Source organism: Mytilus californianus, unplaced genomic scaffold, assembly GCF_021869535.1.
Source record: "Mytilus californianus isolate M0D057914Y unplaced genomic scaffold, xbMytCali1.0.p SCAF_3, whole genome shotgun sequence".
In the NCBI taxonomy this organism is placed as follows: domain Eukaryota; kingdom Metazoa; phylum Mollusca; class Bivalvia; order Mytilida; family Mytilidae; genus Mytilus; species Mytilus californianus.
In genome coordinates, this window is record NW_026262679.1 from 11,557,380 (window position 1) to 11,581,483 (window position 24,104).

Consider the following 24,104-nt stretch of genomic DNA (forward strand, 5'->3'; position numbering starts at 1 on the left):
AACCACTCTGGAGATTTTCTTAAACGATGCGCCAATGTCTCCTCTACAACACCTATATAGTCGTTGCCCGTCACAATCTCTTTAAAATGGTACGATTTTTTCTTTTAGTGCCCTACCCCCCTGATCTCATTTTGTCAATTTCACAATTAAATTTTCAGTTTTTTAACCGTAACTTTTGATTTTCGAACATAAACCACTCTGGAGATTTTCTTAAACGATGCGCCATTGTCTCCTCTACAACACCTATAAAGTCGTTGCCCGTCAAAATTTCTCGAAATTGGTCCAAAATTAAGTTTAATTGGCCTACCCCCCTAATCTCATTTTGTTAATTTCACAATTTCAGTTTTTTAACCGTAACTTGATTTTCGAACATAAACCACTCTGGAGATTTTCTTAAACGATGCGCCAATGTCTCCTCTACAACACATATATAGTCGTTGCCCGTCACAATCTCTTTAAAATGGTCCAAATTTTTCTTTTAGTGCCCTACCCCCCTAATCTCATTTTGTCAATTTCACAATAAAATTTTCAGTTTTTTAACCGTAATTTCAGATTTTCGAACATAAACCATTCTGGAGATTTTCTTAAACAATGCGCCAATGTCTCCTCTACAACACTAATATAATCGTTGCCCGTCACAATCTCTTGAAATTGGTCCAAAATTAACTTAAATTGGCCTACCCCCCTAATCTCATTTTGTCAATTTCACAATTTCAGTTTTTTAACCGTAACTTCAGATTTTCGAGCATAAACCACTCTGGAGATTTTCTTTAACGATGCGCCAATGTCTCCTCTACAACGCCTATATAGTCGTTGCCCGTCACAATCTCTTTAAAATGGTCCAAATTTTTCTTTTAGTGCCCTACCCCCTAATCTCATTTTGTCAATTTCACAATAAAATTTTCAGTTTTTTAACCGTAACTTCAGATTTTCGAACATAAACCACTCTGGAGATTTTCTTAAACGATGCGCCATTGTCTCCTCTACAACACCTTTATAGTCGTTGCCCGTCATAATCTCTTGAAATTGGTCCAAAATTAACTGAAATTGGCCTACCCCCTTAATCTCATTTTGTCAATTTTACAATTTCAGTTTTTTAACCGTAACTTCAGATTTTCGAACATAAACCACTCTGGAGATTATCTTACACGATGCGCCAACATCCCCTCTACAACACCTATATAGTCGTTGCCCGTTATAATCTCTTCAAATTGGTCCAAAATTTTATTTTAGTGCCCTACCCCCCTAATCTCATTTTGTCAATTTTACAATTTCAGTTTTTTAACCGTAACTTCAGATTTCCGAACATAAACCACTCTGGAGATTTTCCTAAACGTTGCGCCAATGTCTCCTCTACATCACCTACAGGCAGTCGTTGCCCGTCACAATCTCTATAAATGGGTCAACAATCAACTTAAGGTATCCCCCCTTTTCGTTTTTAATTTCAATTTTTTCAACCTAACTTCAGATTTGTTAACATAAACCATCCTGGAGTTTGTCTTAATAGATACGCTAATGTCTCAGCTGCATCACCTTTGCAGTCGTGTACCGTCACAATCTCTATAAATGGGTCAAAAATCAACTTAATGTATGCCCCTCCTCCCTTTTCGTTTTTACAATTTCCGTTTTTTAAACTTAACTTCAGATTTTTACACATAAACCATTCTGGAGTTTGTCTTAGTAGATACGATAATGTCTCCTCTATGTTACCTTTACAGTCGTTGCCTGTCACAATCTCTATAAATTGGTCATAATCTTTATGGTATCACTTTTGTTTTAATTTTTTTATTCGTTTTTGTTTAATATTTTGAATATTCTCATAATTGTCCGCTAGGTCTCTGTAATTGTTCGCTTGCTCGAAAAAAACGTGATTGTCTTATGTGAAATTGTGGTTTTTAGTTATACATCCTAATTGTTCGCTAGCTTGAGTCAAGTATATACGACCGCAAAATTTTTTGCAGTCGTATAAAAAATAGTATATTTAATTAAGAAAGGATTTTTCCAAAAAATTGTGACAATTTGACTCACAGACAATAAGAAGTAATGTAGAGCACAACCCTTGACTGAAAAGATATTTACACAGGAAATGAATTTAATGTTTATTTGAATGCTGACAAAAAAAATCATTTTGGGCAACATGTGCTCTATATTAATATTTCCTAATTGTTCATGACATTTCACTAAAATTGGGTGATTTTTTGTTTGTTTTGTCTCAATTATTGCAATTTCTAATCAAAGACCTTGATAGCTCTATGGACGAAGATGGCCATTGTTTTCCTTAATATCAGTGTTTTCCATAAAATAATTAAACTGCACATGTACATATGTTCATTATTACATGTAAAAAGATATTCCATATATTTTTTAATGGCCCTATCTCAGTATAACAAAACAGAACACAATAAAAGACATTACTGTAAAAAGGCAGAGTGCATGCACTAGAACAAAAGGTAGGGCATAATAACAAGTGGAAAAAAGGGGATCATGAAAAAAGTAATGAAGCTGGGCTCTTTGAAAACTGATCCGATGAAACAATCCATCATCAATAAAGGACAAACTCATTAGGGATCATTTCACAAAATAAAATTACATCAATTGCCTGTGAATTCTATACAAAGCCGCCTTCAAGCATCATTTCTAAATTCAAATGTTCAAGATTTTCAGTGGTGTTTTCACGAAAAAAGCAAAAATGGATCATTTCATCAATCGTGATGGCAAAATGCCAAACATATTAAGGACAGAGGGACAGGTCTAAACCTCCACAAAAAACTGAATTTTCTTTGGCTAGATTTCAAGACTAGACCAGAAAAATTCTCACTTAAATTTTTAAATGCATGGAAAATATGTCAAATAATGCTTTCTTCCTGTTAAAGTTCAATCAATTCACAAATAAGTATACACTTAAAAAACGCATGACCATGTGAGACTTTTCACTTTTGTTTTTCCCCAAAATACTTAATATGTTTTAAATATAAAATTAAGCATGCAAAGAAGAGGTCACTTTCTGAAATAAAGATTTTCTAAAAAATAAACAAATTAAAGCATGTGTTTAAATAAGAGTATCTCCCACATGAAATGTCATTCCAGGGCTTACATTTCCTATCATGATATCCTTGATAGAGGGTTACTGCTTACTAGAACGCTTATATTACACTTATGGTTCTGAATGGTAAAGTTGAATTCATCCCTATGAAAGATTAAGGAAACCATCATGATTTGGTTGACAGTTATGGTGTACAATATATACCAGTATGCTTCACTTGTCATAGCCACAACCCATTCCCCTTTTACTAGAGTGTGTTATCACCAAATGCTACTTATCACTGAATTTTTACTTGCAATGAGTATTCACAAGTGGAGCAGGAACTGTTAAGTATTTTGGAGCACCTGAGTTCAACTCTGGTTTTTGGTTTTAATCATTTTCTGTGTAGAGTTTTGTGGACTTGTTTGACTTTTCATCATTTTTCTTTTGTCCTTGGTGTTGTCTATATGGTGTCGTCTGTTTGGTGTCTATTTGGTGTTGTCTATATGGTGTCGTCTGTTTGGTGTCTATTTGGTGTTGTCTATTTGGTGTTGTCTGTATTTTTTTTGACGAATGGTTTATGATTTCCACCTTGGTATCTTGTCTCCTTTATTTCTTTGAAGTAATCTTAGTTCCAAACAGGTACATAGTTAACATAAGCTGATACACGATTGTTACACAAGAAAATGATGTAAAATTGACTTATTAATCCTTATTTTACTCAACAATTAACTAATGAATATGTGGTTATAAATGACAATTCAAAGTAATGGAGTATAAACAATAAACATAGAACTTAAAAATACATATAATTATTTTCATACTTTGGAACTTAGTAATTTTTTCAGCAAAAGTTTCTAAAGATGGTACCAATTTTGTGTAAATGTTCATTAAAGACCATTTTTCAATGTTAAAGAAACATTCTGTGTAACCCAGTCTTTAGATTTAGAGTCTTTTGTGCATTTTCTGTTGGTTTCTCATTAATTTGTGTCCAAGTGCTCTAATAATTTCCTCTTTTAAAATAAATCTAATTACAAAACATGTAAGAAATTTAGGAATCAATATCTGACCTTGTCCTGAGATTAAATATCAATTATTTCAATTTTAAAACATTGTAATTTGTTTACTTATATGTATTGATGGATATATCTCCATATCAAAACAACAATATTTTGTAAATAATATAATAGTGGTTTAAATGCTTAAATGTTGAGAGTATCAGTGGCGGTTCCAAAGGGGGGAGGGGTTCCGGGGTTGGAACCCCCCCTTTTTTTTGACGATCAATGCATTTGAATGGGGACATATAGTTGGAACCCCCCCCCCCCCCCTTTATCCTGTGTTAGTTACCCCCTTTTATAAATGGCTGGATCAGCCCCTGAGTATGCAATGTCATCTCTTTTACATATCATTATAATCTTGTGGTGGCAAAAGGACACTTAGTTGTTCTTGACAGGAAATCTACTCTACAATGGTTCATCAACTTTTATTTTAATTATGAATCATGTTAATGGATTATAAATATATGGTATAATAAATAAACGTCCAACAATCATAAGCCAAAACAACAATCAAAACAAAGAGATGCTAAAAAAATACAGCACAATACTTCATTTACCCCTTTGTTTTAAAACACTGCATACACATAGACGAACAAGCATTCTGAGAGTATTGCATGGCAATACATAGTCCCCTACTGGGTAAAAATTCATTTTACTGGAACAAAAAGCTAACTTGTTCTATAACTTGGCATGGTGTAAACAAAAAGAAAATATCAAGCCAATATCTTCAAGCATGACTAAAAACAGTGTGGAAAACTGATTAAATGAGTGAATTTTTCAAGTTCAAGGACCATAACTCTGCACAAAATTATTAGACTGAAACAAAATTACGAACTTGATCTGTATAACTTGTCATGATAAAACTATATACCAATTATCAATCAATATCTTCAAGCATGATGAAAAAAAGTGTGGAAAACACTTTAACATTAGATATGATTAATAGTTCTCTAAAATTGGATATGTTGTAATACAGTGTATATCTATTTTCAAATTATAATCAAATATAATTAATAGTTCCAAATATTTTTTCTTTTATTTGTCACAAACTAATATAGATTTGTAACTTATCTATAAAATGTCAACAATTTTTACCTAAACAATGTAATGTAATGTATACATTAATAACTAGAGGCTCTCAAGAGCCTGTGTCGCTCACCTATACTTACTGATGCTTTCGAAATCATGTAAAATAAGGTTAAAATCATAATTAATAGTATTAGATATTAGATATTGTAATGATATCTAAGATAATAACAAAAAACTGCAAATTTTTTGTAAAATTACTAACTCAGGAGCAGCAACCCAACAACGGGTTGTCAGATTTGTCTGAAAATTTCAGGGCAGACAAATCTAAATCTGATGAACATTTTTGCCACCTGTCAGATTTGCTCTAAATGCTTTAGTTTCAGAGATATAAACCAAAAACTGCATTTTACCCCTATGTTCTATTTTTAACCAAGTCGGCCATGATGGTTGGAAGGCGGGGTCATCGGACAATTTTTTTAAACAAGATACCCTAATAATGATTATGGCCAAGTATGGTTAAATTTGTCTCAGTAGTTTCAGAGAAGAAGATTTTTGTAAAAGATTACAAAAATTTTAAAAAAATTGTTAAAAATTGACTATTAAGGGCAATAACTCCTAAAGGGGTCGACTGACAATTTTGATCATGTCAACTTATTTGTAGATCTTATTTTGCTGAACATTATTGCTGTTTACAGTTTATCTCTATCTATAATAATATTCAAGATAATAACCAAAAACTGCAAAATTTCCTTAAAAATACCAATTCAGGGGCAGCAACCCAACAACAGATTGTCAGATTTGTCTGAAAATTTCAAGGCAGATAGATCTTGACCTGATAATTAGTTTTACCCTTGTCAGATTTACTCTTAATGCTTTGGTTTCAGAGATATAAGCCAAAATCAACATTTTACCCCTATGTTCTATTTTTTAGCCATGGTGGCCATCTTGGTTGGTTGGCGGGGTCATCGGACACATTTTTTAAACAAGATACCCTAATGATGATTGTGGCCAAATTTGGTTAAAGGTTTCAGAGGAGAAGATTTTTGTAAAAAGCTAACGACGACGGACGACGACGACGGACGCCAAGTGATGAGAAAAGCTCACTTGGCCCTTCGGACCAGGTGAGCTAAAAATAGATTATTATCTTATTAAAGGATTTCATTTCATAATTTTTTTTACATATATATAGCATTCAGAAAATTATTTACGCAAAATAACAAACAAACCTGCCTAAAAATTCTTCAAATAATTTACCAAAGAATGTCTTTTAAAAAATGAGTTATCTCCCTTTGTACAGAAATAGGGTTTAACATAGTACTCTAACATTAGATATGGTCCAGAGTTATGGTCCATAACTCTGGACTAAATCATCAGACTGGAACAAAATTCGAACTTGATCTATAACTTGTCATGGTAAAACTATATACCAAATATCAAATCAATATCTTCAAGAATGAAGAAAAAAATGTGGAAAACTGATTTGCCGGACTGACGGATGGACAGACGGACAGACAGATGGACAGAGTCTTCGTCGGTAGGGGACTAATAAATGGAATTAGATGAATGATATACTGTAAAACAGGGATGTTATTGCTGATTTGTAGTGTATGCATACATTGTAACCATTAGTCTTACACAGTCTTGTGTATTTCAATGAAAAAAGCAATGTATCACCAACACCTCCCCCCCAAAAAAAAACCAATTGTCTTGTTAATAATTGATACTTTCGTAAGGTAGATACACAATAAAAACAAACATATGATCCCATTGCCTTAAAAGAAAAGGTATAATTACAAGCCAATAATTCGGCAAATTGGCCAAAAAATGAATTGTATTTGAAATTTTCTCACAGACTTTAATTTTGAATCTATGAACTTTGATGAAATTTTGCATTTTTAGTTTAAAACTGAGCCCTTTGAAAACTGAGCAGATGAAACACTCCATCATCAATAAAGGACAAACTCATTAGTGATCATTTCGAAAAAAAAAAATCAGATTAATTGCCTGTAAAATCTGTACAAAGCCGCAGTCAAGCGTAATTTCTAAATTAAAATGTTCAAGATTTTCAGTGTACCGGTAGTTTCCTAAAAAAAAACAAAAATGGATCATTTCATCAATCGTGATGGCAAAATGCCACACAGATTAAAGACAGAGAGACAGGTCTAAACCTCCACAAAAAACTGAATTTTCTTTGGTGTTTTACAAACTAAAACCAGTTTCAAGACTAGACGAGAGAAATTCTCACTTAAATTTTCAAATGCATGGGAAATATGTCAAATAATGCTTTCTTCCTGTTAAAAGTTCAATCAATTCACAAATAAGTATACACTTAAAAAACGCATGACCATGAGAGACTTTTCACTTTTGTTTTCCCCAAAATACTTAATATGTTTTAAAGATAAAAATTAAGCATGCAAAGAGGTCACTTTCTGACATAAAGATTTCCTAAAAAAAACAAATTAAAGCATGTGTTTAAATAAGAGTATCTCCCACATGAAATGTCATTCCAGGGCTTAAATTTCCTATCATGATATCCTTGATAGAGGGTTACTGCTTACTAGAACGCTTATATTACACTTATGGTTCTGAATGGTAAAGTTGAAGTCATCCCTATGAAAGATTAAGGAAGTCATCATGATTTGGTTGACAGTTATGGTGTACAATATATACCAGTATGCTTCACTTGTCATAGCCACAACCCATTCCCCTTTTATTACTAGAGTGTGTTATCACCAAATGCTACTTATCACTGAATTTTTACTTGCAATGAGTATTCACAAGTGGCGCAGGAACTGTTAAGCATTTTGGAGCACCTGAGTTCAACTCTGGTTTTTGGTTTTAATCATTTTCTGTGTAGAGTTTTGTGGACTTGTTTGACTTTTCATCATTTTTCTTTTGTCCATGGTGTTGTCTATATGGTGTCGTCTGTTTGGTGTCTATTTGGTGTTGTCTATATGGTGTCGTCTGTTTGGTGTTGTCTATATGGTGTTTTCTATATGGTGTCGTCTGTTTGGTGTTGTCTATTTGGTGTCGTCTGTTTGGTGTTGTCTATTTGGTGTTGTCTATTTGGTGTTGTCTGTTTGGTGTTGTCTATTTGGTGTTGTCTATTTGGTGTCGTCTGTTTGGCGTCTATTTGGTGTTGTCTATTTGGTGTCGTCTGTTTGGTGTTGTCTATTTGGTGTTGCCTATTTGGTGTCGTCTGTTTGGTGTTGTCTATTTGGTGTTGTCTATTTGGTGTTGTCTGTATTTTTTTTGACGAATGGTTTATGTTTTCCACCTTGGTATCTTCTCTCCTTTATTTCTTTGAAGTAATCTTAGTTCCAAACAGGTACAAAGTTAACATAAGCTGATACACGATTGTTACACAGGGAAATGATGTAAATTGACTTATTAATCCTTATTTTACTCAACAATTAACTAATGAATATGTGGTTATAAATGACAATTCAAAGTAATGGAGTATAAACAATAAACATAGAACTTAAAAATACATATAATTATTTTCATACTTTGGAACTTAGTAATTTTTTCAGCAAAAGTTTCTAAAGATGGTACCAATTTTGTGTAAATGTTCATTAAAGACCATTTTTCAATGTTAAAGAAACATTCTGTGTAACCCAGTCTTTAGATTTAGAGTCTTTTGTGCATTTTCTGTTGGTTTCTCATTAATTTGTGTCCAAGTGCTCTAATAGTTTCCTCTTTTAAAATAAGTATTATTACAAAACATGTAAGAAATTTAGTTATCAATATCTGACCTTGTCCTGAGATTAAATATCAATTATTTCAATTTTAAAACATTGTAATTTGTTTACTTATATGTATTGATGGATATATCTCCATATCAAAACACAAATATTTTGTAAATAATATTCTATAGTGGTTTAAATGCTTAAATGTTGCGAGTATCAGTGGCGGTTCCAAGGGGGGGGGGGGGGGGTTCCGGGGTTAGAACCCCCCCCTTTTTTTTGACGATCAATGCATTTGAATGTGGACATATAGTTGGAACCCCCCCTTTATCCTGTGTTAGAAACCCCCCTTTTATAAATGGTTGGATCCGCCCCTGAGTATGCAATGTCATCTCTTTTACATATCATTATAATCTTGTGGTGGCAAAAGGACACTTAGTTGTTCTTGACAGGAAATCTACACATCAATGGTTCATCAACTTTTATTTTAATTATGAATCATGTTAATGGATTATAAATATATGGTATAATAAATAAACATCCAACAATCATAAGCCAAAACAACAATCAAAACAAAGAGATGCTAAAAAAATACAGCACAATACTTCATTTACCCCTTTGTTTTAAAACACTGCATACACATAGACGAACAAGCATTCTGAGAGTATTGCATGGCAATACATAGTCCCCTACCGGGTAAAAATTCATTATACTGGAACAAAAAGCTAACTTGTTCTATAACTTGTCATGGTGTAAACAAAAAGAAAATATCAAGCCAATATCTTCAAGAATGACTAAAAACAGTGTGGAAAACTGATTAAATTAGTGAATTTTTCAAGTCCAAGGACCATAACTCTGCACAAAATTATCAGACTGAAACAAAATTTCGAACTTGATCTGTATAACTTGTCATGATAAAACAATATACCAATTATCAATCAATATCTTCAAGCATGATGAAAAAAAGTGTGGAAAACACTTATGATTAATAGTTCTCTAAAATTAGATATGTTGTAATGCAGTGTATATCTATTTTCAAATTATAATCAAATATAATTAATAGTTCCAAATATTTTGTCTTTTATTTGTCTCAAACTAATATAGATTTGTAACTTATCTATAAAATGTCAACAATTTTTATCTACACAATGTAATGTTATGTATACATTAATAAAAATAGATTATTATCTAATTAAAGGATTTCACTTCATAATTTTTTTTATATATATATAGCATTCAGAAAATTAGTTTACACAAAATAACAAACAAGCCTGCCAAAAAATTCTTCAAATAATTTACCAAAGAATGTCTTTTAAAAAATGAGTTATCTCCCTTTGTACAGAAATAGGGTTTAACATAGTACTTTAACACTAGATATGGTCCAGAGTTATGCTCCATAACTCTGGACTAAATCATCAGACTGGAACAAAATTCGAACTTGATCAATAACTTGTCATGGCAAAACTATATACCAAATATCAAATCAATATCTTCAAGAATGAAGGAAAAAAATGTGGAAAACTGATTTGCCAGACTGACGGATGGACAGACGGATGGACAGACGGACAGACAGATGGACAGAGTCTTCGTCGGTAGGGGACTAATAACTTGAATTAGATGAATGATATACTGTAAAACAGGGATGTTATTGCTGATTTGTAGTGTATGCATACATTGTAACACTCAGTCTTACACGGTCTTGTGTATTTCAATGAAAGAAGCAATGTATCACCAACACCTCCCCCCCCAAAAAAAACAATTGTGTTGTTAATAATTGATACTTTCCTAAGATAGATACACAATAAAAACAAGCATATGATCCCATTTCCTTAAAAGAAAAGGTATAATTTCAAGCCAATAATTTGGCAAATTGGCCAAAAAATGAATTGTATTTGAAATTTTCTCACAGACTTTAATTTTGAATCTATGAACTTTGATGAAATTTTGTATTTTTAGTTTAAAACTAGGCCCTTTGAAAACTGATCAGATGAAACACTCCATCATCAATAAAGGACAAACTCATTAGGGATCATTTCACAAAATAAAATCAGATTAATTGCCTGTTAAATCTGTACAAAGCCGCAGTCAAGCGTAATTTCTAAATTCAAATGTTCAAGATTTTCAGTGTACTGGTAGTTTCCTAAAAAAAAACAAAAATGGATCATTTCATCAATCGTGATGGCAAAATGCCAAACAGATTAAAGACAGAGGGACAGGTCTAAACCTCCACAAAAAACTGAATTTTCTTTGGCGTTTAACAAGCTAAAACCAGTTTCAAGACTAGACGAGAAAAATTCTCACTTAAATTTTCAAATGCATGGGAAATATGTCAAATAATGCTTTCTTCCTGTTAAAGTTCAATCAATTCACAAATAAGTATACACTTAAAAAAACACATGACCATGTGAGTCTTTTCACTTTTGTTTTCCCCAAAATACTTAATATGTTTTAAATATAAAATTAAGCTTGCAAAGAAGAGGTCATTTTCTGAAATAAAGATTTCCTAAAAAATAAACAAATTAAAGCATGTGTTTAAATAAGAGTATCTCCCACATGAATTGTCATTCCAGGGCTTAAATTTCCTATCATGATATCCTTGATAGAGGGTTACTGCTTACTAGAACGCTTATATTACACTTATGGTTCTGAATGGTAAAGTTGAAGTCATCCCTATGAAAGATTAAGGAAGTCATCATGATTTGGTTGACAGTTATGGTGTACAATATATACCAGTATGCTTCACTTGTCATAGCCACAACCCATTCCCCTTTTATTACTAGAGTGTGTTATCACCAAATTCTACTTATCACTGAATTTTTACTTGCAATGAGTATTCACAAGTGGAGCAGGAACTGTTAAGCATTTTGGAGCACCTGAGTTCAACTCTGGTTTTTGGTGTTAATCATTTTCTGTGTAGAGTTTTGTGGACTTGTTTGACTTTTCATCATTTTTCTTTTGGTGTTGTCTATATGGTGTCGTCTGTTTGGTGTCTATTTGGTGTTGTCTATTTGGTGTCGTCTGTTTGGCGTCTATTTGGTGTTGTCTATTTGGTGTTGTCTATTTGGTGTGGTCTGTTTGGTGTTGCCTATTTGGTGTTGTCTATTTGGTGTCGTCTATATGGTGTCGTCTATTTGGTGTTGTCTATTTGGTGTTGTCTGTATTTTTTTTGACGAATGGTTTATGATTTCCACCTTGGTATCTTCTCTCCTTTATTTCTTTGAAGTAATCTTAGTTCCAAACAGGTACAAAGTTAACATAAGCTGATACACGATTGTTACACAGGGAAATGATGTAAAATTGACTTATTAATCCTTATTTTACTCAACAATTAACTAATGAATATGTGGTTTTAAATGACAATTAAAAGTAATGGAGTATAAACAATAAACATAGAACTTAAAAATAAATGCACTTCAAAGTTTATCTCATTCTTAATCACTTGACACCTTTCTACATCAATAAGTATCTGTTATTAGTATCAGGGTTCAGGTTTGATAACAGTCAGGACAGCTGTCACAGATAAATACAAATATTCATATTATTAAAAACATTTAGAATTTTAACTTAAATATCAAAGCCTTTTGTTCAGGTCAAATGTAATCCGACCTTGTTCTTTTACAGATTTATCATCTCAGTGTATACAGGCTGATATCCAGTTGAAATTAAACAAAAGAAATGGAACTCTTAATTAGAGAAAGTAAAACTTGGTAAATTTGAATTGTTTACATCTGTTTCTTATGGCTTTAAAAGTTTAATGAAGGTGCATAATTTATGATTTTATGCATCTTATATAAGTGTTTTAACTTAAATTATAGTATAGAGCTACTAGATTTTTGTTAACTTTAAAATCAAAGACAAATTTTCACAAAACAGTCGATTGTGATAGGTGTAAATACATTTGGATCTTTTTTGTGCATAAGCATAAATTCCCCCGATAAAAATGCCACAGAAAGATAGAAGATTGATCTTTGTAAAGCATTAATTTGCATCTATGCCCCCGGCAACAGTTTTTTGTGAAAAAATCCTAAAAATGGGCAATAATTACATCGAAAAGGGAAAGTCGAGTACACCTTTTTATGTTCAGGCGTGTTTGAGTTGACTATTTTATCTTGAAAACGTATAAAGTAAAAATATTTTATACATCATCTCGCTTCAGATTCTATTATTTTTATATATTCAAACTACAGGTTGATATAATAACATTAAAAACTCACAGTACTTAATGAAATATATGGGTCAAGTGAATACCTTTCTAGTGAGTCATAACAACAGAGTTGGTATGTTTGAATCACAAATTTTTACTGAAAACCCTTGATGACAGACTTTACGAGTGGATCTTAAAAATGCATAACTTAAAAAAAACACCATTTTTTGGTGTGTATTATCTAGGAAAATTCGTCTTGAACATCTGAAAATTTTTAGTCTGCCCTTCCACGAAATATTTAATTAGATTGTTTTGGGTGTTTTTTTAACTTTCAAAAATTCCACCTGACATAGTGATCAGACAGTAGTTTTAAGTTGACTAAAGGCCTAAAAGAACATAAAACAATGTTTGATAGCTAGTAGATACATTTGTCTTTTAAAATACAACTGGCATATAATGATCATAATGATGCTATCTGGATAAATATAATGGTTTTCAAGAGCTAAATTGACAGCACATCATCCCTACAATGGCTTCCATTTTTACGATTGGAAAACCTTGATGGCGTAATGGGGAGAGAATTTTGACGATGCAGAATCCTGACTGTATATTGGTACTTAGTACACAACATTTAAAGTTTGTTCATTTTTTAAGTGTACTTCTTTATAAGTTATGCTAAACAATAATTGGTGGACCTGGTATTATTGATGGTTTCATTATTTGATTTGGGGCAGGGAGAAATGGTAAAGCTTAAAAGCCCCAAAATTAGACATTAGGTGATTATTCATCATTTAGTATATTTTAAGTTAAAAGCATATGTAGATGATATCTGATAGATACTTAAATGAACAAGAATGTGTTCATAGTACACGGATGCCCCACTCGCACTATCATTTTCTATTCATTAGACCGTGAAATTGGGGTCAAAACTCTAATTTGGCATTAAAATTAAAAAGATCATATCATAGGGAACATGTGTACTAAGTTTCAAGTTGATTGGACTTCAACTTCATCAAAAACTACATTGACCAAAAACTTTAACCTGAAGCGGGACAAACAGACGAACGGACAGAATAACGAACACACAGATTTTTGTTTAGAAAGGCTTTTGATTATTTCCTGGATTAAATTATTTTGACAATTCTTAAAAAGAACTTTGCTAACACTTTGAAAAATACTTAAAGCACACAAGAGTTACTTTTACACTAAATTCAATGTATGAAAATACATGTACTTGTATGGCTCAACACATAGCACACAAAAGTTACTTTTACACTTCAATGTATGAAAATACTTGTACATGTATGGCTCAATACATAGCACACAAGAGTTACTGTCACATTAAAATTAAGAGTAAGTAAACACATGTATATGTATGGCTCAATATATAGCACACAAAAGTTACTTTTACACTTCAATGTATGAAAATACATGCACATGTATGGCTCAATATATAGCACACAAAAGTTACTTTTACACTTCAATGTATGAAAATACATGCACATGTATGGCTCAATATATAGCACATGTATGGCTCAATATATAGCACACAAAAGTTACTTTTACACTTCAATGTATGAAAATACATTTACATGTATGGCTCAATATATAGCACACAAGAGTTACTGTTACACTAAATTAAATGTAATAAAATACATGTATATGTATGGCTCAATAGCCATGATAGCACAGTTTTACATGAAAATGAATGAATAAGCACTGAGTTAAACATTAAATTGCTGGTACAGTAATATCTATTCTTTTATAAATACATCAAAGGAGTAGGTCCAGTAAGACCCATTTTTGGCCCCAAAATATAGCAGTTTTACAAAATTGTTAAAATGTAAACTTTAAGTTATTTATTGGAAAGAAGAATACTTCTGTTACATAAATATGAGCTGTTTTTGACAATACAATCCACATATATCGGGTACTAGCATCTTTAAGTCATGCTAAATTACTGAAATCTTCAAAATTTTAGCATTTGAGTTCAATTTTAGACGGTTTCCGTCTCAAATGGAAGTGGCCGCATTTGTGTTCATTCTTAATATTTAAATGTAAGTTGTATTTGATGATAATACATAACATACATAAAGGTTGAGAATGAACACGGATGCGGCCACTTTCATTTTTGACAAAAACCAACTGAAAAGTGACCTATTATGGAATATTTGATAGATTTTCCATATTTAAGCTTGAATTTTGGCGTTTTTAATGACTAAATCAGTTCAAATCTTTCACATAAACTAATTGAATCGACTGAAGTAGACACTTAAGTGTTTAAAAAGTGTCCAAAATCTTTCATCAGATGAACCTGAAATTTGAGGCCAAAATCGGCCCTTACCGGACCTACTCCTTTCTAATAAAAGATGGAAGAACTTTCAAGTTAGCACTAAATGTAAATATGATTTATGCTTAGAATTTGTAATGACAAAAACAATCTGCCTGGTTTTGTCAAAGCACTTAGAAAAGTTGAAATAATTATTCAATTAACTTACTAGAAACTGTCTTACAAATGAAACAAGGGACAAATTCTTTAAATTCAGAATTACTGAAATGTTTGTCACGAACTAAAATAAATTATATGACAAAATGTGTTCAGCATTATTAAAAAACAATTTTGTATCACATCTATTAAAGCCATATGAAACTTTAAATTAAAAAAAAAAGTTGAATATGTTTTATATACTTGAATGGCTAAGTTTTACTACAAAACAAGTGTACGTAAACTTTCTTGTAAAAAAACATCCTTCATATTATCAAAATCTTCATAATTGTACTGCTATCCAATTATTGTCTTCCCATACTCTAATTCGCCAATATTTTCTCGTATGCAGTGACCTTTACTACAAGACTTCTCGTTAGAACTTCGGCCACTGCACAGCGCAAGTGCGAGGGGGAAAACCATGATGATAGAAATTATTAAAACAAACGTTCACTGGAAGGAAAATAGTAATAACTGATTCTTAAAGAACAAATTAAGTACACCAAATCATTTAAAAATTGTTAAAGAAAAGTTTAATTAACAAATGGGAACACATGAAAATATATCAAAAAAATATCATGGCTCTATCACTCACTTATTTTTTACGTGCTCCATATGCTCTGTGTTGATTGTTTATCAGTGTCACTATCCTGTAAACATGGTAAACTTCGGCAACAAAGTCAAAACTTAATTAGCTTGTGATCAACAATCACGGAATGACATATCAATTGTCAATAATATGTTATAAAACGTAATAAATATATAAAAATAATAAGTTCTACTCAAAAGCAAAGGCTACACATGTATGCCAAATAACAGCATACATGTACCACAACTATGTTCTACTCTGAAATGAAATGATATACCTGATAACAACAACATGCAACTAGGTTCTACTGTTAGGTAAAGTACATTGTACTTTGTCTGATAACAGCATAACATAACTAGGTTCTTCTCTTCTACCACTGATATACATTGTAATGCCATATGACACAAAATTTTAAGATTATGCATATATTGAAATTAGAAAACAGAAAACTAAAGGGGGCTGTGTACATATTGTTAGCAACTTTTAATTGAAAAACTTTTCAAAATTCACAGAAAAGTTGTTTATAATATGCAACTACCAACTTTACCAAAGTCTTGAGTACAATTTAACTTTTCCATTTACTTTGATATTTGACAAAAATTAAGGAGAATTGGTGGAGTTTCTACAGGGAATATGCAATAAGCTACTAGCATGAGTCGAAATATCTCATGAATGGGAATTTTTTAACTTATGAACATCCCTAAATTAAATCTTATAATTATAGTTGCGTCGATCTTGCATCTTGAAAAAACTTTTAACATATGTTGGTTATAATAAGGACCTAAATGCTATTGTTATTCATTAATAAAGAACGTATAAAACCGAAATTTTCATCTATCCGTGCATTTGTATAAAAGGCAGTAAACATACAGGGACTTCCCCTTCATAAGATATTTTATGTTTCATTATAGACTCTGCTGCTAGACATTTTAATGTTTGGTATTGTAGAGGACACACCGGGAGACCTGCATGTTGTAGTAGGATCAGAGCACTTTGACCTTCAGCATTGTGAATATCAACATGAGCATCATTCTGTAACAAGCAATCTAAAATCCCTTCATTCTGGAGCTCTGAATATGTTAAAAACTTGATACTGTTATGAAGAGCAGTGTTTCTCTTACTGTCAACAGCATTAATGTCAATGCCACATGATATCAAAATTTCCACAACTGATAGGGTTGGAAAGGGGGAATAAAATTCCTCACTAGTAAGAGAAATCTTAGGATCAACAGACAAATGTAGTAAACTTCCACCTTCCTGTCCTCTTGGGTCTTGTAGAATTAAATGATGAACTGCTTTTCGGAACTGGAAATTTTGTGGTGATGTTTTGTCTAATCTGGCCATAAGATGTATGACATGAAGAGAAAGTTGAAGTAATAGCTGGAAATCCTCATTCCCCTTGTTATTCCCTGTGGAATTCTTTAAAGATTCTTGTCCACTAATAATCTGTGCTACTAACATTTCAAATACTTCTTGAGCATCTGCTACTTTCACCTACAAATGAAATCATATTCATTTTTGTAATACTTAATGCACATTTAATATTGTATAAATTATAATAAGCTTTGTGTATGCTATGGTAATAGTACTAAGGTAATAGTACTAATGTAAATCAGTTGTTTAATTTTGTGTATGCTATGGTGATAGTACTAATGTAAATCAGTTGTTTAATTTTGTGTATGCTATGGTGATAGTACTAATGTAAATCAGTTGTTTAATTTTGTGTATGCTATGGTGATAGTACTAATGTAAATCAGTAGTTTAATTTTGTGTATGCTATGGTGATAGTACTAATGTAAATCAGTTGTTTAATTTTGTGTATGCTATGGTGATAGTACTAATGTAAATCAGTTGTTTAATTTTGTGTATGCTATGGTGATAGTACTAATGTAAATCAGTAGTTTAATTTTGTGTATGCTATGGTGATAGTACTAATGTAAATCAGTTGTTTAATTTTGTGTATGCTATGGTGATAGTACTAATGTAAATCAGTAGTTTAATTTTGTGTATGCTATGGTAATAGTACTAATGTAAATCAGTTGTTTAATTTTGTGTATGCTATGGTGATAGTACTAATGTAAATCAGTTGTTTAATTTTGTGTATGCTATGGTAATAGTACTAATGTAAATCAGTTGTTTAATTTTGTGTATGCTATGGTAATAGTACTAATGTAAATCAGTTGTTTAATGTAAATATTGCAATTCCTAGTACATTCTTCTGAATGACATGTAAGTTTTGTTAATTTATTAAACATGTTAAATGATTCATGTTTAAGTTTACCATTGACTAAAAAACAAACCCAATAATCTAATTAGCCAAAGTCTTTCAACAGGCTATAACTACAAATAATTTTACATTGTAACTATATGGACACTGTACGCATAAGAAATTCTCACAAAATTTTCCAAATACAAATGATATTAATGTTTACATGTATAGACAAAAACAGATCTGGGGGGAATATTCCTGTAAAAATCTTTATAAAATCTTTACAAAAATAAAGCCTCCTTTATATATATAAAGCACTTATTGCAGTTGAGACAAAAATAAATCAAACGTAGCTATCTTAAAAACTTCTCCTGCTCAAAAAGCTTTTTTAATTACCTTTTCTTCTGTAGTTCCTGACTCTAACTCCACTTGCATCTCCCAGAATAACTTTACCAAAGCCTGCACAGTAAACAAACATTCATGTGTCAATGGGTCATTCTTACGATGTCTCAATATATACGTATACTTCCATAGATCTACGCACCGCTGATACCTATGAGTATCTGCATATACAGCACCTCTGTACATCAAGCCAAAAGTAACATCTTTGTGGCATGGCCCTAAAATTCTCTCCCTAATTAATAATGCCTGCATGTATACATCATCAGGATCAATTATACGATGAAGTTCTTTGAGATTATTAGGTTCTCGAGCATGCAGATAGGCATAGTTTGTATCAAGTGGCAATTTCTTGATGAGTGGGTTATTCTCATCTTGATAACGAATGTTCATTGCTTCTTGCCACATAGCTAAGCCACCTACAATATCATGAACCTCATCCACCAGATTAGCCCCTAACAGTTCATAGGCATGGGCAGATGTTTCCCTTGTTTGATCTGTTGTTTCCAGTATATATTTCACAATCGATTTGTAACCTCTCAAAGCAGCAGTTTGGAGAGCATCATCACCAAAATCGTTTTTAGCAGTATGGTCAGAACCATACTTCAGAAGCACCTTAACTGTGTCTAGTCTTCCTTCTCTAATGGCATAGTGTAGAGCAAGATTACCAGAATTGTCCTTGGCATTCACATCCACTCCCTTAGATAAAAGGAAGACACACAGTTCCTCACTTTGTACAGAGTTTATCAGACAAGTGCCTCCATTTATGTTTGGTTTATGTATGTTAGCCCCATGCTCAACAAGGATTTTCACAATAGAGATATTTGTCATGAAACAAGCTGACCTGACAGGAGTTGATTGTGTATCTGATGGACTGTTAATATCAGCACCATGTTCAACTAAAGCTTTTACAACTTCCAATTTATTAGCTACTGCTGAACACCATAAAGGTGAAACTTCATGTCGAGAATGATCTAATTCTACCTCATAAATTCCTTTTAATTCCTTATCTGCTCCACAATCATCTAGTAAATAATTAACTATGTGAACCCGACCTTTTAGACTAGAAATGAACAAAGCAGCACTTCCATTTATTTTATGATTAACAATGGTTGTCCTTTGTTGTTTAGAAAATTTTCGTAATGTGACTTTCAGCTTGCTTAGTTTATCATCCTGTATACAATTATGAACAATAGAGGCATACCAAGGAACATCAACGTCATCAGTTCGTACAGATGTACAGGCTAAGTTAGACATCTTGTGTGCCCCTTCTTGAAAATGTCTGAAAAATGATTTCTTCTCTGTCATGTCATCCTGAAAATAAACATATACAGAAAATGTTTAAAAAGAGGCTCTGTGATGCCTTGCATTCCACACCAGGAATCTGTATGTATTACTGATATGTGGGTCTCATTGGGGTCTAAACGTGACCCGGGATTGCCGATTTTTTGTAAGCGTGACACGTGAAAGTCAAATTATTGTGCCGTGAAAACGGGAAATGAAGTCTAGCGGGACACGGGAAATTACAAAAAAATGAGAATTGCTTACGTACATAGTGTAAGCGGGATACGGGAATCTGACAAAACAGTAAGCGGGATCAGGGATCAGAACCCCCAATGAGACCCCCTGATATAATCTATGTATGTACCCTGGTACATGTACCAATTAAACAGGTGATCGGTATATATACAATTTTAATTTTTAAATATTTATTGATGTCAGTATAAAAGCATTTTCTTTTAAGTGAGGGCCAGACTGGTCATGATTCAGTTGACTGAATGCAAGGTTTATAACAGTATAATTTCCATTGATTAGATGCACCACTGGACAAAGTAGACCACCTTGTGAACATTGTCAATCAGAGGAGTTAAGCACTTTCCAACCTACACCATATTATGTATGTGCTTGTAGCAAGTCAGGAGCCTGTAATTCAGTGGTTGTCATTGGCTGCTGTCTGTTTGTGCTTGTTGCAAGTCAGGAGCCTGTTATTCAGTGGTTGTCATTGGCTGCTGTCTGTATGTGCTTGTAGCAAGTCAGGAGCCTGTAATTCAGTGGTTGTCATTGGCTGCTGTCTGTTTGTGCTTGTCGCAAGTCAGGAGCCTGTAATTCAGTGGTTGTCATTGGCTGCTGTCTGTTTGTGCTTGTCGCAAGTCAGGAGCCTGTAATTCAGTGTTGTCATTGGCTGCTGTCTCCCATATTAGTTTTTCATTTACTGTTTTAGCATAAATCAGGTAAGTGATTGATTTTCTCATTTGAATTAGTTCACATTTTGTCATGCCAGGGCCATTTATAGCTTACTATACAGTATCATGAGTATGGCCCATGGGTTTTGCTCATCGTTAAAAGCAGAACGATAATATAACCTAATGTTGCTTACATCCATGTCCTTTTGGTCTCTGGTGGATAGCTGTCTCATTGGCAATCATACCACATACACTGCAAGCCCAAACCAAATATTATATTTGTAAACAAAACATGGTCAGGTTGGGAAAAGCTACAATTTCTAGTTTAGATAGCTTGATTGGGCTATATTACATTTATTGAGCTACAATAAATTATCTCCTTTTAAAATGTTCTTTTTATACAGTTGTTCACCTATTTTTAAAGCATTCGTTTAAGTAATATTTCAGAAAATAAAAGAGATAAATGCATTATTTTTTCGATTTATAGTAAAAATTCAATGAGCCAAAGTTGTATGTAAAATTTTACCAAAACCTTAAATGTTTAACTTAAATTAAGGATAATGTTTTAGTATCATTCAATAAATGTTTTTAAATGTTGACAGCAATGAGCATTGATATATTGTTTGTTGACATCTGTTGGAATAAAATTTTATAAACTTTAAGTTTTCTTTATTTATAATATTACCTAAGGAAGTCTGACAAAGATCAACATCAAGACACAGACACAAGAAAACAATATCAACTTTATATACAGTTACTTAGATAGATTACAATCAGATTTGTAACAAATTAAAGAAAACATAAGAAAAACTTCTTTAACACACATGGCATTCCAAGCTGTTACTTGATGTTTGGTTAATTACAATGTATTGATACGGAATGGATGAGTAATTATAGGTAGTTACAAGTACATATACATGTATGTTCTCATTTTTAGTGTAAAGGTGATTGAAAACTTGTCAACAGAACATGTAACAGTATTCAGCAGTAATCATACATGTACATGCACATGTAGGTCATGTTCCTTAAGTCATTCATATACAATACAAGATGTGTTTATTTCATAAGGTCCCTTAGGGCACCATAACAATGATACAAAAATAATTCAGTCATATCAACATATATAGTACAAAAATACAATGTAAAATAAAGGTGTAATAATAAAAAAAAACAATATAAGATGATTTTAAATGTTAATTTCTCTGCAGTAAGGATTTTTGCAGCAGTGTGAACCAAGGGGAGAACATTTTTTTTTGGTGAATTAATTACTTGGCTGGAGGAGACACCAGCAAAGCAAGCATTGATACATAAATAGACATTGATAGACAAAAAGGCCATCATGATATACATTTTTGTACATGTACATAATTAAGAAATAAAATTAAAAATACGAAGAAAAAGTAGGGGAAAGAAAAGAAAAACATTTGGTTTCTTCTGAATATTAGCTGACACAAGTCATTTTTTTTTATCTCATTTCAAAAGGGGATTTATATTTCTTTTTTGTAATCATGGTAATCTGGTGGAAGTAAGATCATTTTATTATTTTAATATTTAATTTCAATTAAACTAATTTTGTAAATAACATCATTTATCTTACTTCATAATTCTTCTTATAGTCTGAGTTGGTGAATAGTTTGTGAGGCCTATTTTGTCTGAGTTTTTTATGGAAGTCCTTTAATAAATGTACCTTATCAGGTGTACAGAATGTTGATGTCCATATACAAGATATACATAAGTCTAAATTGAAAAAAACGTTCAAACCTATGATTGCTTTGGATAAAAACCGCAATTTTTATACGTGTGCGTGTGCATGCAAAACAAATTTCTTGGTAGAGGGCTCTAAATACAGCACAAACAACATTTTCCAAAAGACCAAAAAAGTGAAAAAGTATATTTCAACAAATTGCATTTGACTAGCAGGTCGAACAACGGATGTTCTTAAGCCCTGCTGACTGCCATGCATGGCGATTGCCAAATAAACGGATCACCAGATGTAACAAAATGGATCTTAATTATTAATTTAATACCAAATAGAAACAATAAACTTACTAAAAAGATGGTATACTGCAAACATGAGATGCAAAAATTGGTACACTATATCCAAATTTCATGATATACATGCATGTAAAGAGTAACACGTAGTGCTTTGAGGTGTGGCAACTCTTTTTAATTAGCCTGACTAGGTTTTGTGGCTCGGATTCACTGGGTGGCCAAATCAGAAAATTGCTCAAGATAAAGAATTCCCAAAAGGGATTAAAGCAGAGCCTGTTGGCTACCCACCCCTCTCGACCTCTGAATCACTAAAGGGAAAACTGCACTATCATAAATTATCAATAATGCATACCACTCCCCTGGCACATATTTCCATCCTAATAAATCTAATGATGTGAGGACTGTCTGTTAATATCTCTGCAAGGCCCCGCAAACTTGTCAATCAGTGATCATGATTCATTTGTCTGTCTGACACCAGGAGCCTGTGTACATGGTGTTATAGGCAAAATCAAAACTCCAAAATATTTGTCAAAATTTAAGGATGCCTACTTAATTTCTCCGATTCTTGAACTTTCAAAAATATAACAAGGACTATACATTGTTGTTAATTTGATATTTACAACAGTTCCATTATAACACTTACCCGATAATCTGTTATATTTATGAATAGAAAGTTTTACCCCAAAAAAGTCATGACAACCGGAAGTAGCGTAAGACTAAATACAAAAGACGCCCGAGAAGGAGAGATTTTCCGCATTCCATTTTTTGGACCTTCCATATTTGTAAATACGCCGCTGAAAATGATAACTTAAAACAAAAAAGATATTTCATATATCAAACCATAGATATAATAGCCAGCCTATTATATCTATGATCAAACATATCAAACTGAAGTTTGAAAAAAAAGATTGGAGAGAGACGTATATGTCTGAAGCAGGATCTCGCACACACTCACTGAATATGGTCTTCAACCTAAATGGATTCAACATCATGAAAATGTGACGACGAGGTGAAACTTCTTGGTGTAACAATAGACTTTAAACTGGATTTCAACACTCACATCTCAAACATCTATAAAAAAGCTGCACGACAACTAAACGTACTAAAAAGAATCGGCACTCATCTCACCAGACCTTCTAAACTTACAGTATACCAGTCATTTATCTTGTCAAACTTCAGCTATTGTCCTCTAACATGGCACTTATGCAGTGAACAAAACACAAAGAAAATAGAAAAAATACAAGAAAGAGCACTCAGATTTATTTATGACGACTACAAAAATTCTTACGATACACTCCTTGAACAGTC

General features: G+C 32.4%; 1 protein-coding gene and 1 long non-coding RNA gene across 2 annotated transcripts; one reads left to right on the forward strand and one right to left on the reverse strand.

Moving 5' to 3' along the window:
- Positions 1-2,838: 2,838 nt before the first annotated feature.
- LOC127733010 (uncharacterized) lies at positions 2,839-11,479 on the forward strand. Its single transcript, XR_007996566.1, has 2 exons — positions 2,839-2,996; positions 11,275-11,479. It is a non-coding gene; the product is annotated as an uncharacterized LOC127733010 (long non-coding RNA).
- On the reverse strand, positions 9,262-23,500 carry LOC127732959 (protein fem-1 homolog C-like). Its single transcript, XM_052242188.1, has 3 exons — positions 23,440-23,500; positions 18,619-19,935; positions 9,262-17,507 (listed from the first exon to the last, which is right to left on the reverse strand). Exons 2-3 carry the CDS (start codon positions 19,927-19,929, stop codon positions 16,848-16,850), a joined length of 1,971 nt encoding a protein of 656 aa, XP_052098148.1. The 5' UTR covers positions 19,930-19,935; positions 23,440-23,500; the 3' UTR covers positions 9,262-16,847.
- Between the last annotated feature and the right edge of the window lie 604 nt (positions 23,501-24,104).

Bases quoted from the DNA above. Each gene is read 5' to 3' on its own strand.
- LOC127732959 (XM_052242188.1), bottom strand. From the start codon at position 19,929: ATGACAGAGAAGAAATCATTTTTCAGACATTTTCAAGAAGGGGCACAC. The intron at 17,508-18,618 runs GTAATTAAAAAA...TTTCATTTGTAG, and splicing joins CAGGAACTACAGAAGAAAAG to GTGAAAGTAGCAGATGCTCA.